This window comes from Homalodisca vitripennis, chromosome 1 (genome assembly GCF_021130785.1).
Source record: "Homalodisca vitripennis isolate AUS2020 chromosome 1, UT_GWSS_2.1, whole genome shotgun sequence".
NCBI classification, from domain to species: Eukaryota; Metazoa; Arthropoda; class Insecta; order Hemiptera; family Cicadellidae; genus Homalodisca; species Homalodisca vitripennis.
The window spans coordinates 145,909,332-145,927,199 of NC_060207.1; the positions used below are offsets into that span (position 1 = coordinate 145,909,332).

The 17,868-nt window shown below is 30.6% G+C and overlaps 1 protein-coding gene across 7 annotated transcripts in view; it reads left to right on the forward strand.

The window, feature by feature from the left end:
• Window positions 1–17,868, forward strand: part of LOC124373301 (sodium/potassium-transporting ATPase subunit alpha) — a 254,626-nt gene that overhangs the window by 192,260 nt on the left and 44,498 nt on the right. For 6 of the 7 annotated variants that reach the window (XM_046831695.1, XM_046831700.1, XM_046831686.1 and 3 more), the window contains 5 exons: window positions 3,869–4,072; window positions 8,419–8,532; window positions 14,284–14,536; window positions 14,988–15,209; window positions 15,536–15,781. In XM_046831695.1, the coding sequence (XP_046687651.1) occupies window positions 3,869–4,072; window positions 8,419–8,532; window positions 14,284–14,536; window positions 14,988–15,209; window positions 15,536–15,781 (1,039 nt within the window). Of the gene's footprint in view, window positions 1–3,868; window positions 4,073–5,792; window positions 5,907–8,418; window positions 8,533–14,283; window positions 14,537–14,987; window positions 15,210–15,535; window positions 15,782–17,868 lie in introns of all 7 variants that reach the window. The other variant, XM_046831692.1, reaches the window with a different exon arrangement.

The following is a 17,868-nucleotide window of genomic DNA, read 5'->3' on the forward strand; positions in this document are numbered from 1 at the left end:
AAAGTGGTTTCAAAAGTCTTATAGTTAAAGAAATTATAAAATTGGTGCATATTGAGTAATTCTCAAAAGTTTCCAGCTGTTTCAATGGTGTTTAGAGGACTCCCATCATCTTTGGATGGAACATGAATTCGCAAAAACAGTTGTCTGATTTAAAATTGCAATCATTATTTCCTTTAAAGAATCTGAAAATTGTTGGATATTTTATTTAGTTTATAAGAGGTTTATTCAAGCAATATCTGGACTAGAGTTATTACAAATACAAGTTTTGTTTAAATATATGTTTTGAAGACTTAGTCATTCAGTTTAGTTAATTTGAGTAATTATTTTTAGCAAATATTAGTTTTTCTGTAGAAAATTCTTGTCTCTCAGTTTGATTCATGTGTTTTGGGGTTGCTTGAAAAGTCTAGCCAGTATAATCCATTTTGTTATCCCGACCAGTTGTAAGACTTCCCTGCCTATATTTAGCATACCCTTGTCACTTTTAAAATAATCAATAAGACTTTAAGAGTTCTGTGTAAAAAGTAGTGTCATAACAAATTTCTCAGTACTTAATAATTTTTGGTTTTTTAAAATTGCCAGTCCTGGCAGTCACATTGCTTTACTTTTTTTATACGGGACCTGATGTGTTCTTACCAATATTGTTTTGTAAAACAAGTTATGTCTATTTCTGTTCAGGCCTGTATTTTGTATCTCAAAGGCAAGTGTTATCATGAATTGTTCAGAAACAATGAATAATTAGGTCAAAGGCCTTTTGGACTCATTAGATAGCTCCTAAATGGTGAAATAAATCATTAAATTTACTGGAATATTTCTATCATTTCATTAAAAAAACTACATTTTTATTTTCTGATTTGCAGAAAAGTGCTTGATACTTCTTACTGAAGTAACTCCTATTTTGTATAGAACATAGAAGACAATCTTAGAAAATGAATTTACAACTGCTCTAATTTCATAACATAGAAAACATTTATCAAAAATGGTTTACTACAGTTATATCCCCCATTTTTCTAAAGAAATAAAGAAAATGTTATACTATGTTCAAAAGAATATAATTAGGAAATAAACATAAGAATTGTATCTATTTATTCATAAACAAGGGGGTGGCACACCCTTATGTCTAGGCTGACAAGAACCTTTGACTCTTAGGGAACAAACCCATCAACTGCAACAGTGATCTCCTGCTGTTGACTAGACCTATCGAATTACCCTTGTGCCCCAGAATCTTGACATGTGGGGTTAGTGAAGTGCCGCTCCTAGACATGCATAAGGTTGCTCAGATTTAAGTGACAAATTGGTTTTTGCTGTACTCAGTGTGCGTTTTAACTTGAAGGTATAAACCAGCCAGAAGTGAACCCTTCTGGGGGTAGAAAATGTTTAGATAAGGACAAATGTTTGAGATTCCCATGGTGGCATATAAGAAAAGTGTAACCCTCCAACCTTCATTTGGAATATAAGTGCTGATATCTTATCAGCTTCAATTGAAATTTTAGCTAACAGTATAATTTGTGTTCTAGCTACAAAAGTATAAAGAAGAAAACTTCATGCAATGATTTTGTATGATTTTTTAAAGTGATTTTAGTAAGATGCAATCTCTTGATTGATTGTCAGCAGCATTTCAGGATACTGTTTCTCTGCATGCTACTGTGTGTTTTTTGTTTTGTTTTTTTTTTTTTTCGAGAGTTTAAATATTGCAAGTTTTTACACTCAGATGAAGAGCGCATTGAAAGACAAACAACTGTTTTGACTGAAGAAAACGTTGGTGCTATTGAGAAAATAATAAAAAGAAGAATCATACATACCATCATATCATGCAATCTACATACCAAGATATTAGACTATCGCAGAACATTACACTTCATTTGGACTTCCTGAAAATTGAAAACTACATGTCAAACTGTGAAGTGTTTTGATCAATCACTTCTGTGATAGTACTTGGTACATAATGGTTTACCACTTTCATTTGTAAAGGTATTCAGAGCCTTTCAATGGCTGGGTATGATCATGCAAGGATATATTCATGCTTTATTTCCTGTTAACCATCAAACCAGAGATGGTGAAAGACAGATATGATACCTAATTTACTGTCACATACTATGACCTGATCATTAAATCTTAGGACAGACAGTTATCACTTACTGGAATATAAACAGAGTTATCTATTTCCCAACATTACCTGGCCTAGAAAAAAAATGTAAAAAATGGGAGGCAGAAAAGGAGCACATAATTAAGTTTTAAAGCACTGCTCGAGTTTTAAAAATCTGTTATCCAATCAAGAAAATATATTGAATGGTTTTTATGTACTTTCTTTAGTCCTGACTTGATTTTGAAATCCATACCGATGTAGTTCTCTTCCCCAGAAGCATCTTAAACTTAGAACATCTCCTAAACTGAACATAAAAGTTTTACCCACCCTTTGGTCCTTTTGTCTTTGGAGTCCAGAACAGTAGACAAAAATACTTAACTGGATTAAATGAAGACCTCTTTAATACCACCATCTGTTCTATAGTTATAAACATTCATTCATAGAAGGCTCTGTTTTGGTATAATCGCATGTATTACACAATAAACTTCCAGCCATTCGCCTGCCACTTCACAGTGTTACTCCTCTTATAGACAATTGATATTATGAAGTACCCTCAAATTCCATTTGGTATTCCAATTTCAACAAAATCTTAACAATGGGGAATTAGTATACTATACTGTTTCAGGTATGGCACATAACTTTTAAACAACAGGGTTCTTTTTTTAATTTTAAATAATCAAAACATATGGGATTGGGGTAGTAAATGGAAATCACAGGTAATAACATATTACTACTCAAACTATTAGAGTACAGTGTTTTTAATGAATGCAGCCTTGGTTTTTCTAATCAATAGTAACTTACAAGCAAAATTATTAGTAAAAACTGGTATAGAGTGGAGTTTCTGAGGAAAAAAGAAGAAGAGAGCAAGATAGAAAAAGATCAAGGAAGAGCAGCCAGGATTATGGCAAAGACAAGATCATTGTTCAAAAGAATTAAGTTGTTCAAAAGATTTGGAAACTGCACATCACGGCTTAGGGGTACATCATGAAGCCCATGTGCAGATCTTAAAGATTTGGTTTCGGTAACCTTAAACTGATTTTAGCTTAACATTGATAACATTATTGATAAAAGATGACTCTCCACAACAAGGCCAAATTATCTCAATAATTTAATTGTGTAAGCATTGTACAGCATGGAGCGTATGTGCAGATCTTAAAGATTTGGTTTCGGTAACCTTAAACTGATTTTAGCTTAACATTGATAACATTATTGATAAAAGATGACTCTCCACAACAAGGCCAAATTATCTCAAGAATTTAATTGTGTAAGCATTTTTTTATTGGGTTCTGAACTGGAAATTATATTTTAAATATGGTTCCAATTCTTACCAACATTTAAGTTTCTATTTTAGTAGCATTTGCAATAAGGTCTGTCTTATCACAGGAATTTAATTGACATCAGCACGACGATAATGCAGTTTGATTTTTCTAAAGACTATCAACATGCAACTTATCACGTTTTTGGAGGCAAGCTTATTTATGCATTGGATTTAATCTTATCTTTTAGAAATAACATTGAAATCTAGCTTTATCCAAAGTATTACGAAAATGTTATTGCTACTTCAAAACATGCATCAAGGCTCATTTAGGTGTCATATCCCTTTAGGATCCTATATCTTAAGGACATATTGGATCTATCTCCTTTTTTATGTTTATCAATAAGTAATAACTATCCTGCACTTTGACATCCAGCTTAATGCTGACAGACTTAAGGTCTCTCACTTCAAAGATTAGAATTTTTTTCATACTTGGTATTTGCTATAATAAATATATTTCTTGTTTACAGGGGTTAACACATGCTAAAGCGAAAGAAAATTTAGAAAGAGATGGTCCTAATGCATTGACACCACCCAAAACGACGCCAGAATGGATAAAATTCTGCAAACAGCTGTTTGGTGGTTTTGCCCTCCTACTATGGATAGGTGCGATCCTATGTTTTATTGCCTATTCGATCCAGGCTAGCACAGTAGAAGAGCCTGCAGACGATAATGTAAGTATTTCTTCTGATGGAAGGGATCCAACTTGTGCTGACATCTTTACACGATTCATATGAAACCTACAGATTAATTAACATTAAAAATCTGTTAATTTCAAGTTGATTCAATTACAGTCTGAAATATTAGTCACTTACTAATAATGAAATAAAATTACTATAATTTTAATACATTTGTAAGCTTTTGTTGTTTTCTTGTACTAGTTTATTGCTGAAGTAATACAGTGGAATACTAAAAGTTTGTAAATGATATTGACTACAAAGGAAGCAAAATACTAAATAAAAGGAAATTATCAGGCTGATTTCAAATATGTAAATATTGTTTCTCCAATATGAACAAAATTATTTTATTCATCACACACAATAGAAAATATTATCTTAAACTGTATAGATAATCTGAGAATAGTTGATCCACTGTGACAAGTTCAGACATTATTTTGTGATCAATAGTTAATCATTTAAGGATAATCAGTATTTATTTAAAATCAAATTTACTATTAGAATAATATATTAGATGTAAACAAAATATATTAGCCAGTTAAACAAAATAAATGTGTTGTCACTTTCACATTAAAAAAGTTTCATTTAATTTTGTGATCACTCAATTATTGTGATTTTTCAAATTTTACAAATTTAAAAATAAACTTTAATGGTTCTTTATCTTTTCACTGGTGAAAAGTGTGAAATTATTTATGAAAAGAATTTAGTATGAACAGTTGTTTTTGTTAATTAAATAGTTAACCAAATTTTATTTTACTCTTAGTGTATACTAAAATTTATCATACATTAATTTTTTTGTGAAATCATTTTCATCATGACCTACCATAAATCTTTGCCCATTAGCCCCACATACCTAAATCCTTTACTACAATCCTTTATTGCTAGCCTTTGAATTTTGATTTCTGCATTATCTAATATCACAAATGTTTGCAAAAGTAGTTTTCGTTAATTTTTAGCATTGTTTCCAACATATTATAATGTTAGTGTTTTCTGTTGCCAATATATATTTATAAGTCTTAATTTAGTAGTGGCTTCTTTGTTATCAATTTTGTTTCCTTTGGATTATCGTCTGTATTTCTCTTCTGTATTTTTTTTAAGTTATATTGCCATTTTTTCCTTATTATGTTTCTGTTTCTGAGCATTTTAGTTTCCCTAACTTTCAACCTGTTCTGTCTTCTATAATTTCCATTTTTTACGATTTTGGTTTCTTCCTGTTACAATTAAATCCTTCTTTTTGGTATTCTGGTTTTTAAACTGGTCTTATGTTATCAGGTTTTCTAATACTTTTGATTTAATTTACTATTTCATTAAATCAAATATATCATTACCTTTCATGCAATACATTGAATTGTAATATAATATCAAATAGTGTGTTATTTCTCCAAACATTCCAGTTGGAAATTGATTTTTTTAGCGTTATGTTGATTTAATGGTTCAATTACTTTCTTTGTTTATTTAATAAAATCACTTCTTTTGACCGTCACATTCAGTATCTTCTTATATATATTACTCATTTATTATTTTAGTTTAGTTCTCAAATGTGTACCCTATGCATTTTAAAACTTTAAAACAATTTTGTTATGTTTCTCATTTTCAACTTTTTTTATTTGTTCGTTATTCTCAATAACTTGTGTCTGGTTTTTATATGCACCTGACCATTGATTGTGTTTCTGGAGATTTGCTCTCCAATGATATGTTTCTGATGTCTATTCCACAGTTATATTTGGGAATAGTACTGTCAGTGGTCGTCATAGTGACAGGAATATTTTCCTATTGCCAAGAGGCCAAGTCCTCCGCCATCATGGAATCCTTTAAAAATTTGGTCCCACAGGTAAGGGACCGGAGTGTCATTAGTCAGGCTTCAGCTTCTCCCCCCCCCTACCCCCACCCTTGCCCGTTCTGTGTAAGCTGGAAGCCTTACGTCTATATTGCTTGGAAGCCTCTCACTATTGTCTTATCAACGTTTGTTTTCGGGTATTATATTACACTGCTTATCGTTACATAACAGATCTGTTCAGACGTTTGTGTTTCTCACCATTATGGTGCCTTTAAGTATGTCCAAATAAATTTACTGTATTGGAGAATACCTATTTTACAAATGGAGACTAATAGACTTCCAAGCAGTATTGTGGCTGTTCCAGTGGGCGTCTAGCATTATTGAGGTAGTTGTAATATGCCATTTTATTTTTCAGCATCAACCGAAAGACTTGTACAGTGAGACGATGTTTGCTTCGTCATGCCAGTGTACATACACCAACCATTGATCATGCCGGCTCATCGCATGCTATATACATACTTACATGCACACTAGACTAGCCATTATCCTTAGTTTATTAAACAAGTACAATTTAAGTGAACTGAACATGTCTTTTAGTGCAAGAACACTTTTAGTGCTTGACTAGTGTAGAGATAAAGCTGATATAAACAAATCAATAAATAACTGTGATACAGAGCAATAACTGTAGTAATCATATATAAATGCAGCTTTAATCCTCATCTTATCAAGTATTGAAAACAAACATTGCCTATGAAGTATCGAATGAAAAATGTTTCATTAAGCAGCCAAATTGGCTGTTCTCATTGACGTTGAACCAATTAAAACAATGTAATATTAATTTAAAGTTAGAAAAATTAGTTACATTATTTATAAATAAAATGTAAAATTAATTATTTCTCAAAACAAAACAGATCAAGTGAGTTTAATAAACTTTTCAATTAAGGAATTAAGAATCAAATCAATTATTCAATTAAGGAATTATAAGAAACACTTCTTTTTTTGGGGAATATAAAGAAAATAAGGAGAAATAATAAGCTTTAAAGCATAACCACCTCTTGTTTATTCTACAATTTATTAAATTCATTAGCCATTAATCATTTTTTACCACCATGTTGGAAGATATTTATGTATCTGTTACAGAAAGTAGGCATACAATACCATCTTCGCTGGATACAGTATCCTACATGAAGCTTATATGTAATAGGAAATGGAGGCAGATCTTTATTAGTTTTCCCTGTGAATAATAAGAAAATAATCACTCCAGCTTCCTTGTGGAAGCTGGAATGATTAGATCTGAAATTCATGTACAAATTATTATTGAAAGCCCATTGCAGTGACTGCTCTCTGTCTGAAAATTATTGATACAACAGTACAATTTAAATATAAATATTTGTTTTAAGTAGGTAACTGCTTTGGTATTTTGTTGAATAACTATAGTCTCTAATTGCTTAAACTGCACCAGACTGGTCATCCATTTAGGACATTTATACATCCATTATTTATGTAACAAAATACCCAAAACGTGTTAGGTTATTCAATTCTTTTTCTGCATACATGTTTGCTCTTGCATATATAGAGATGATGTTTTCTTCACCACTAACTATGAGAACTTCCACAATACCAAAACTGTTTGAATATCTGGGGATTTACTTGCAGGTATCTTTCTACTTTCTTGGGAAGTAATAATTAAAGTATTTTTTGTTTCAAAAAAATATTATTTTTCAACTTTAAAACAAATAAATTTTTAAATTCCTTTTGTAGATTTTTAAAACTTGTTTAATATATTATTTATTTTTATAAGGATTTCTCAACTGCTACTTTGCTTATTTTACATTGCTTTACTTGTACATCACTTAATCTTTAGGCCTTGAAAACTGGGTTATCTAGCTCAGTGTACCTTGGTGTCTACCAATTGTATATCAAAATTGAGGGAAAAACCCTTAAGTATGGTATTGTACCCCACTTGAAAGTGTCTCTTCTTCACTAAAATACTAAATTGCTCCAAAAGTAAATGTAATTTTTATTTTCTTGGTCTTAGTATGTCCACAAATTATTACTGTTTCGAATTTGAAGGATAAATTTGTTTCCATACATGTTAAGGTAATATTTATATTTTTAAAATACTATCTGTTTTGCTCCATTATACCAATTTTTTAAATAATTCCCAAATTGTATATTGTGCTTTACGAAAAAACCACACTAAATTTTGGATAATTCACTTTTGTATTTTAGTTACATCAGCATGAGAAATGCACTTGATTTATTCTCCATACAGAATTACTGAATCATGGCTTCAATATAAAGATTTGTAAACACCATTACCGGTCGACATAACATAATCAAAACCACGCTGTTTAAAGTCATTTTGCAAGTTCTAAAATTGTCCCTAAGTGTGTATGTTTTCAATACTTGAGTGGAGAAAGAGGACACCGCTCTCAACACCATTTAAAAACCAATACTGTGTAAAAACACTGTGCATGTGAGCCGGCATAGATGTGCGTGTGGATTGGCGTGACATTGCTTGTGTAGATGCTCGATAGTCTAGTTGTGTGTCCCGCTTTCGCAGTTGTACCTGGGCATTGTTTTGGCGGCGGTCGTCATAGTCACCGGAATCTTTTCCTACTACCAAGAAAGCAAGAGCTCCCGAATTATGGAGTCGTTTAAAAATATGGTTCCACAGGTAGGTCTATGGTGCTGGACACATGATAAGTTAAGTTAACCTTATAACTTGGAATGTTAGTCTATGACAGTTACTTCATGAAATCTATGCTGGATCTGAAGTTACATAAACATTTACTATTTTTCATATTCTTGCTTTGGCTATTCTGACTGCTATATCTGCCTCTTTAATATGTAGACGGATTTGAATTTAAGAGCATATGTCAAATTTTGGTCGCTTCTGATGAATTTTATTCAATCGATACTTTTTAAATCTTACATTTCAAATCACTTTCATATCTGTACGCACTTGAATGCACTTGAATAATTTTACATATTTCCTAACTCAAACTACTGTACAACTGTGGTGTGCTTATACTGGCTGTCTAATCTCGCGCTTCTTGGGTTTTTGTATTCTAATCTTGTGCATTGCTATAATTTATCGTAAACATTGGGTTGAAATCCTTTTTGAAAAGTTTAATAGCGTGGACATAATATTGGCTTGGTAACATTTTCCTGTTTGTCACTTACTAACACACATGAGGATGTTGTCCTCGTACTGTTAGCAAACAAAACCAGTAAATCAATAATTTAAACCTTACAAGCTATTCCTGTAATTTGTGCTAGTTCCAGGAATTTGATGTCATTGACTTAAGGTCTACAATAAATTTTCAATAGATGTTGGATGTATAGGCAATTATTCTTAGTAGAATAATCGTATTAGACTAACAGTAATGTCTAGTAACTCAAACATTTAAAAAAATTATCAGTATTGTATATTTGTACTTCTCATGTATTATATTAATAAATTCAGTTTGAATTCTAATATTTGGTTACAATTATAATTCAATATAAATTTAAAATTTACTGTACAAGGTTATTTTGAAAGCATTCTTAAATTATATGTTTAATTGAGTACAAAAGGTATATTTTAAAATACAAACATAACATAACATTTTGATGCTACATACGTGTTTAGAAACCCAAATTTATTTTCAGTATCATTAAAACCAATTACGTAGTAATAATAATTAATGAAGATTGGGTTTGAAGTAATAGGGCTGTAAGCCAGGGATTGTTACTAGTTGATAGGAAGATCAGCAGACTTACCTTGAAAACTATCTTCTAGGGTCCACTGATTGAACAACACATAAAAGTACACATGAAGGGGTTATTTAACATTTGTGTACTTATATGTGTTCTTTCAATCAGTGGACCATAGAAGATAATTTTCAAGGTAAGTCTGCTGATCTTCCTATCAACTAGTAAAAATTAATGAAGATTAGTGTGCTAACTATGTGTGTAAACTAATCACAAACTAAATATATATTAACAAACATATATTATGTTTAATTTTAATGTAAATTGATCAAATTTAAATGAACAATAAAACTCTATTGTTTTTATATCAAAGAATTCAAATAGAATGTTTTAGTAACACTTATATATGTTATGAAATGTAACACATTATTAATTAGCAAACTTTTTTAAATCCTCATTTGGACACTTTACAATTACTAATATGGTGTTTCAAGTACAAGGTTTTAGAGAAGGGGTTATTTAACATGTTGTCACTTGTACATCGCCTTTCCACATTATAAGATGTTCTTCGTAAAGTGGTAGATTTCCTGGCACTTTCATGAACAGAGAGTATAATAAAATTAACCAGTAGAATAACCCATTCCAACATTGCTTTTGTTCAATCAGAAGAATAGTGCAAATGTTTCTATTTTCATAACCTGTACATCTGTACAAGAAAAAAATTATTCATTAGAAATGCTCATAATTTGAAACGTTTTTTGTCATAAAACCTGTTCTGTTTTTCTATATTGTTCTATATGTTCTAAATCGAAATTTAAATAGCTACCGGAATATAGAAGAGCTTAGATATCATTCATGCGGATATAGGAGAGATGTTACATTTATTGATCCTATTATGGTAGATATCACTTAGTTAGAGAGTTTGGATATCTATCATCAGTTCCGATTTGGGAGGGCTATTCCAGGTGTAGTCTGTTCCCTACTTCTTCTATAGTTGTGGTGTTAAGTTTCCACCATTCATGACTTTTCTAGTCATTTTTATATTAAATTATTTTACAATTTTGATATTGATTTTCAATCATACAAAATATTAGTTAATTGTAGTTGAAAGTTTTCTGTATTAATTCTTCATTCCGATTAAAAAAAAACTGCTTCAGCCTAATTTCTAACAAAACTTAATATTCTTTTTGTGAACATAAATAAATTACTTGTTCTTGTAAAGTTTCTTAAAATTGTTGCCACTCTAAAATCTTTTCACAATTGATGTTTATACTAACAGTTTCTTGGCATTTATTTTATATTTTAACAATGTTATTGATCCTTTGAATTATGTTTTCCAAGAAATTGTTGTGGCAATTAATCTGTTAAAATTGTTAATTTTCAATTATATTTCATAGGAGCCCCAACATTTTTCCAATAATATGTTAGTAGAGTATGCATTAAAATTTTAAATATTTTGTTTACTTTAGAACACGGTTTAAAATTAAAATGTGTATGTTGATGTGTTTGTCCCTTGTTTTAGTTTAGAATTGTGTATCAAACAACAATTAATTTAAGTTGTTTTAATTGACTTGGAGTTTCAGCTAGCAAATAGGTTAGCAATTTACATAGTGCCTTTTTCTGTTTATACAATAAAGCAAGTCTAAGAATGATGCAAGTGTTCTAATTACCTTCAATTATAAGTGGTTAATTAGTTCTAATGTAATTTTAGTTTTAGCCCTATAGTTTAGCTAATAATTGTTTTCCAAAATAGTTTTCATACATTTTTCTGTTTGATGATTAAAAAATATGAATTAACAACCATTTTACCATAACAAATGTTTAACAATTTATATGCTTCTTTAAATAATACAAACTGTGTAAGTAATTATATGTTGCAAAATAATCACTAATACTATTTTAAGAAATGTTTTACTCGCTAAACATTTGTTGTGCTATATTGGGATTAACACAATCTATCATGAAATGAAAATACGCTCAGTATGAAGTGACCAAATAATTACTAAGATAAACCTTGACATGCTTTATATTACTATTAATTTAATTTACTCATATTTGATGGCTAAGGTCATTAGTATTGTACCTTCTCATAACTTACTACAATTATAGTAAAAATAAATTAACTAATAATCATGAAGGGATAATTTAATAACGGATCAGAATGTAAAAATATTTCTCTTAGAGGAAGTTCTTGGAAATGTAACATTTTATTTAAGTTAGTTTGAAATAATAAATTACATGTCATTAAATTTGTTTTGTAAATATATATTCAAAACACATAATTTATTGATGATTTTTATTGTTAACTTATTATAAATTTGTTTGTATAAAATTATTATGTATGTCTTCACTCCAATGATAAATGTATGAAATGATTATTTTGATTTCTAACAGATAAAGAAAAGAAAAATATGTTAAAATATTAAAGTAAATATTTAGTTTAAATTAATTGTAATTATTTCGTAGGCTTAACTGATCACTTCTGATTTTTGAATCTTCTCACTAAGAACAATGGTTGACTCACTTAGATCTCCTCAACTCTGTTTCTATAGACTCTGATGTATGTTAGATAACCTTACCAATCTATGCAACTGGTTTGCGAAAGATGCACTGGAGTGCCAGTTGAGTAAGAATAGAGTTGTGTAGTGAAGTAGTTGCATGACCCATTAATGCACCGGCTTTTGATGTGTAGTGCCCCTTTTCCTTCACTCTTGGCTGTATTCGCTAGTTTGTTAGCATTAGTTTTATTCTAGTTTTATTAATTTTTGTATTAGTGTAATTTTAATTAGTTATAGTGCAGATAGTTGTGTAGATGTGACGTATTTTAAGATTAAATTTAGAGGGCCAACAAAAAGAATGCCTAATTAAAAGAAAGCCCCTTATTAAAGTAAATATTTTGCACGTTTTTATTTTAAATTTCATGAAATTATATTTTATTACATATGCCATTTTTTTGCAAATATACTTTTATAGTCTCTAATAGTCATACAGATATGGTAAACTGCTTTTTTGGTAGCATGAAAAAGGTTTGCCAGTTATTGGCTAAGCCAGTTTGCAGGTGAAGTCGTGCTGACAACACTTTGTGTCCGAGCTGTGTGGGAGATGATCAAAAACATTCCATTTGAAGAATCTGGACAAAAGTTAATTTGTTCTTTGAGCTGTGTGAGGGCGAGCATTGTCTGCAATGAACACAAAACTTGTGATAGCCTAGTTTTTCTGTCGTTATCTTGTGTAAAAGGCTCTGAGAAATATCATGAAAATGATTGGAAAGTTCTGAAATTGTGAAGCGACAGTACTTACAAACTTTTTTATTCACTTTGTCCAGTATGTCATCTCTGATAAGAAAAGGCCTACCACTCCTCCTGAATAGTATATTCAGATTATAGAGCTTTGAAGATCTTCCTGCAGATTGTAGAAGGCCTCCAAGCGCTCCCTCGCTCTTGGAATACTTCAATACTATTTACTGTTTTTATGTGATGTGGTAAAGCGTTAAAAATGGGCCAAAATTTAATATGAAATGTTTTAATTTTGTATAAAATCTGCATCTGTCAATTGCTAAGATAGTCTTATTTGTTGTATCATTATTGTGTTTTAACAAGATGAAAATTACTTGTATTCTTGAAGACATAAACAAGACTGTGGTAAAGTAACAAGCCAGGCAAAGTGAGAGCATCACTTGACCAGAGACACTCTCTAGATCTATCCCACTAGCCAAGACTCCATAAGATCCTTAGATCTTTCTTCTGGATGCGAAAAATCCTATTGTATGCATTTGCACAACAGAAATGCTGGAACAGCAGGTCATACCTAAGTCACGATTCAGAAAGTTCAAAATAAAACAGTTCTGTCACTTTGGTTTTGGTGTTCAAAATAGTCATTTTTATGATGTGAACTATTAAGAGTAGTTCCTTTATATAGTTTTAATTTTAAAATAAAATAAAATGTCTTTGCTATTTTGGTGATTATTTAGCTCCCCTTTATTATAGTGCTGAACATTTACGTATGATATATATGACTGTAGGTAAATTAATTAAACAATTAATTGAAATAGAGAACATTGTGTTTTCTATTTTTAGTAATGTTAGTTATTTTTGTAACAAATTACAGTTTGTTAGAAAATTAAAAAAATCTGTGAAATGTATAATATGTTTATTGTAGGTTGCAATTTTAATATACTATAAAATGCTTCTTATTTTTTTGCTATAAAGAGTGAATACTCAGTGCTAGGTTTGATTGGGTTAGATTTTAATGTGAATTTAAGATTAAATATTTTAAAGAATAATACACAAAAAAGCAATTTCTGTTTTGAGTTATAGGGTTTGAGGGTAATTAGTGTTCCTTGATAGATATTTCATTAAATTTTAATTTAGTATAGGGAAGAATGAGTTTGTCCCTTATATTTTTCCTGAAAACCCTTTTCGAAGGATAATAACTGTTTGAATTAATCAGTGTAAGTAAGGGAAGTATTTTTCTTTTATTGGCTTGACAAAATCATTCTTAATTTTCTTTACTAATACTTCTTATAAAAAAAAACTAAAGTCTTATGCTTTAGGAGTTGCACAGAAATTTTAGTACTCTTGGAAAGCTGAGAGTAATTGTACCTATATATGAATGTGTATATACCCTTTCATATATCAATATTCTTATGAAACATGTTAGACCAACAATTGATAAAATAGATTTGTGTTAAAGCAAATTGGAACATTAAAGTACTGATGTGGTTGTTCTCTAGTTTGCGACAGTCATCCGACAAGGTGAGAAGTTGACATTACGAGCAGAGGACATTGTCCTGGGTGATGTCGTGGAGGTCAAGTTTGGAGACAGGATCCCTGCCGATATCCGTATCATTGAGTCCCGAGGATTCAAGGTTGACAATTCCTCACTGACTGGTGAATCGGAACCTCAAAGCCGAGGGGTGGATTTTACCCATGAAAACCCCCTGGAGACAAAGAATTTGGCATTTTTCTCTACAAATGCAGTGGAAGGTATACTATTATGTTCATACTTGGACGTACTTAAAATATTGAAGATTCCTTTCTAATATTGAGATTTACCATAATTCCTTACCCGTAGAAAACTGAACTATTGCAACTTTAACTCAATCCTCTTGAACTTATATCAAGGTGATTATTTTGTTCACTATTGCATTCCATATCAATCAAGTTATTCCTTAGGTTTTACCCTTTGGTAAGGGTATATTCTAATTCACTAACTAAATGCAATAGATTGGTATTCTATTTTGTCCCAAGTATTGAAACATTTTGAAAATTATAAAGCTTAGTTAAAAAAATAAGGAAGTGTATTATTTAATTTGAATTGAATTAATAAACTTTGTCTTAAAAAGATTTGTTTTAGTTCAACATTTTTAAGATTAGTTATACCAATTTGTGTAAATTATATCAATGTAAGTGACGAGTGTGTGTGTGTTGTGTGTAGGCACGGCAAAGGGAGTGGTGATCAGTTGTGGTGATAACACTGTGATGGGTCGTATCGCCGGGCTTGCCTCAGGTCTGGACACGGGAGAGACTCCCATTGCCAAGGAAATCCACCATTTCATCCACATTATCACTGGAGTTGCTGTCTTCCTCGGGGTTTCATTCTTTATCATTGCCTTTGCTCTCGGCTACCACTGGCTGGACGCTGTCATTTTCCTCATTGGTCAGTTTCATTTCTGTCACATATGCTTGTAGATAAAGTATTTTTATATCAAAATTCGATGTTATTACACAAAAGTAATTAGAATCAGATACAAATTTGATCTACTCTATATGTAAAAAAATATTTGAGTGCCTTGAATCTCAGTGGTACATCATTTTATATTTTATATTGACACATATATTTAGATATTCATACATTTATAGTCATAGAAGATCTTAAAGAGAATAGTTTCAAATACAAGACAAATGCCTTTTTATTACAATATCAACTATGATCCTGGAATAAGGATGATATTGGATCAATTGAGAGATTGTTGTCTATTGCAGGTATTATTGTGGCCAATGTACCGGAAGGTCTGTTGGCGACCGTGACAGTGTGTTTGACGCTGACAGCTAAGAGAATGGCCTCGAAGAACTGTCTCGTTAAGAACTTGGAGGCAGTAGAGACTCTGGGATCCACCTCCACAATCTGCTCGGACAAGACAGGGACACTGACACAGAACAGGATGACAGTGGCTCACATGTGGTTCGACAACCAGATCATCGAAGCGGACACCACGGAGGATCAGTCTGGTAAATTTCAAGCAATCTGTAACAAATAAACACTTATGATTTGTCAGAAGTAAATGATGGGGTAAGAGTAAAACTTGAAACTGTTACATAACAAATTTGTGAGATTATCTTTGTGTGGATATTAATAATTAGTTGTTCGTCTTAAATAGTCTTGCGGTGTAGTTAAAATTTAAACAACAAAATCAGTTAATGTTTATATTTCGGGTTTCTAGTCTGTTATTTAGATGACATTTAGATATCTAACAGAGTAAAAAACATAAAACAGAAGATAAAAATTCAGTCAGACTTTGTAAAATGTATTTGTTGGTTTACATGACATTTATAATGTTTTGTTTAGTTGACTTCCATTTCTCATTGTATTCAACAAAATGTTAAATTAATACTATTAAATTTAAAAAGTTATTATAAACTATGTAAAGAAGCCTTATAGTTCAGCTATACTCCATAAATTGCACATAATGTATTTATTTGTTTTTTATATTAAGAGCTTCAGTATTTTGGTGTGGAAAAGGCTGTTTAGCAGTTTATACATGTACTGAATGTTTATTTTTATTAATTTCCATAAGCAGGTTAAAAATTATTAAATTAATTTTCCACTTGAAGTTTTTTCTTAATAATAAATTGAGTAATTATAGCTTAGGTTTATATTCCCAGTTCAAAATTTTCTTATAACAGTTCATTAACCCTTTGAGTGCCACAGCTCTAAAAATTTTTCACATTGTAAGAGTGCCAGGTTAAATTATGGGGTATATGCAAGAAGTGCCGGGCATTTTTCAGCAAAAACGCAAGACTTTGGTAAAAACACTATATAAAATTGGCTTATCAACATATTTTCATGATTTTTTTATTTAATTTGTTTAAGACTGTTCTAATTTACCTATTATAAAAGAGTACACAAAAAACTGTACAAATTTTTAATTTTATAAAAAATCGATAGGCTTTAAAAAATTTTTAAACACTTTTTTAAGTTTAAAATATAAAAACAAACTAATTTTTGTTTTATCTAGTTAGAAATATTTTTATGTTATACAGCATTTAAAAACAATCAAAATTCATATGTATAACATAATTCTGAATTAAAACCTTCTTGAAAAAAAAAGAAATACAATGACAAATTGTTGGTTATGCTATTTTGGTTACAATGCTGTAAAAAATTGGTTTACCAACATATTTTGATGATTTTTTTGTGAAAGAGAACTTATATAATATATAACATTATATTTGAACTAAAACTACCTGAAAATAATATCTAACAATTACAAATTTTTTGTAAGGATTAATTAGATTTTCTTCTCTAAGCAACAATGTTTCTAACAAAAATATTACATTTTTTTACTTCAATTCCTAATACATCCTGTAAGATGTCTAAAACAAGTAGCTTATAATAGCAATGCTAAATAGTTTTGATGAGCATACCTTGTTAATTAATTATAGTCCAGTGCATGTGAAGAATCACCTCCTGTGGTCAATTTGAAGATTTTGTTTGGTTTCCAAAATTTTACACTTTTGTCCTACACAGTTATAAGGCCTAATCCTAAACTAAGATATTTACACTATGTACACGGTTTATCAATGTTATCTTAATAGCACTTATGGTTCTGGATGCAAGCAGGATGCAATCCTTTGTCTCATCGGGAACAAGCAAAGTGGGACACACTTTTCTTTTTTTCTTTAGAGCATACTACACATCTCCTCTTTTTTTCACCTGGATGGTCTTATTACTCCTATATTTTTAGAATATTTTTTTACAGTGGAGGTATTATTTTCTGACTTAGTATTTAGCCATTCATTTCCTAATTCGTTTACAATAACTTCGGTAAATCGAAAACGGCTCATTGGTTTCTGTGGAGCTTTTATTGTTGGTTTCACATTTTCTGCATACAGAATATAAGCGTTGAGTACCATCCTTGACATGATATAAAATACCACTTTTTTCCAAAATTTTAAACTTTCACGCTCATCTAAGTAGGCATAGAGCATCATGTCTGATACATCTACACCTCCCATGTGTTTGTTGTATTGTAGAATGATGTCTGGTTTCTTTATAACTTCATTTCTACCCTTTCTTTGAACATCAGTTGTAGTAG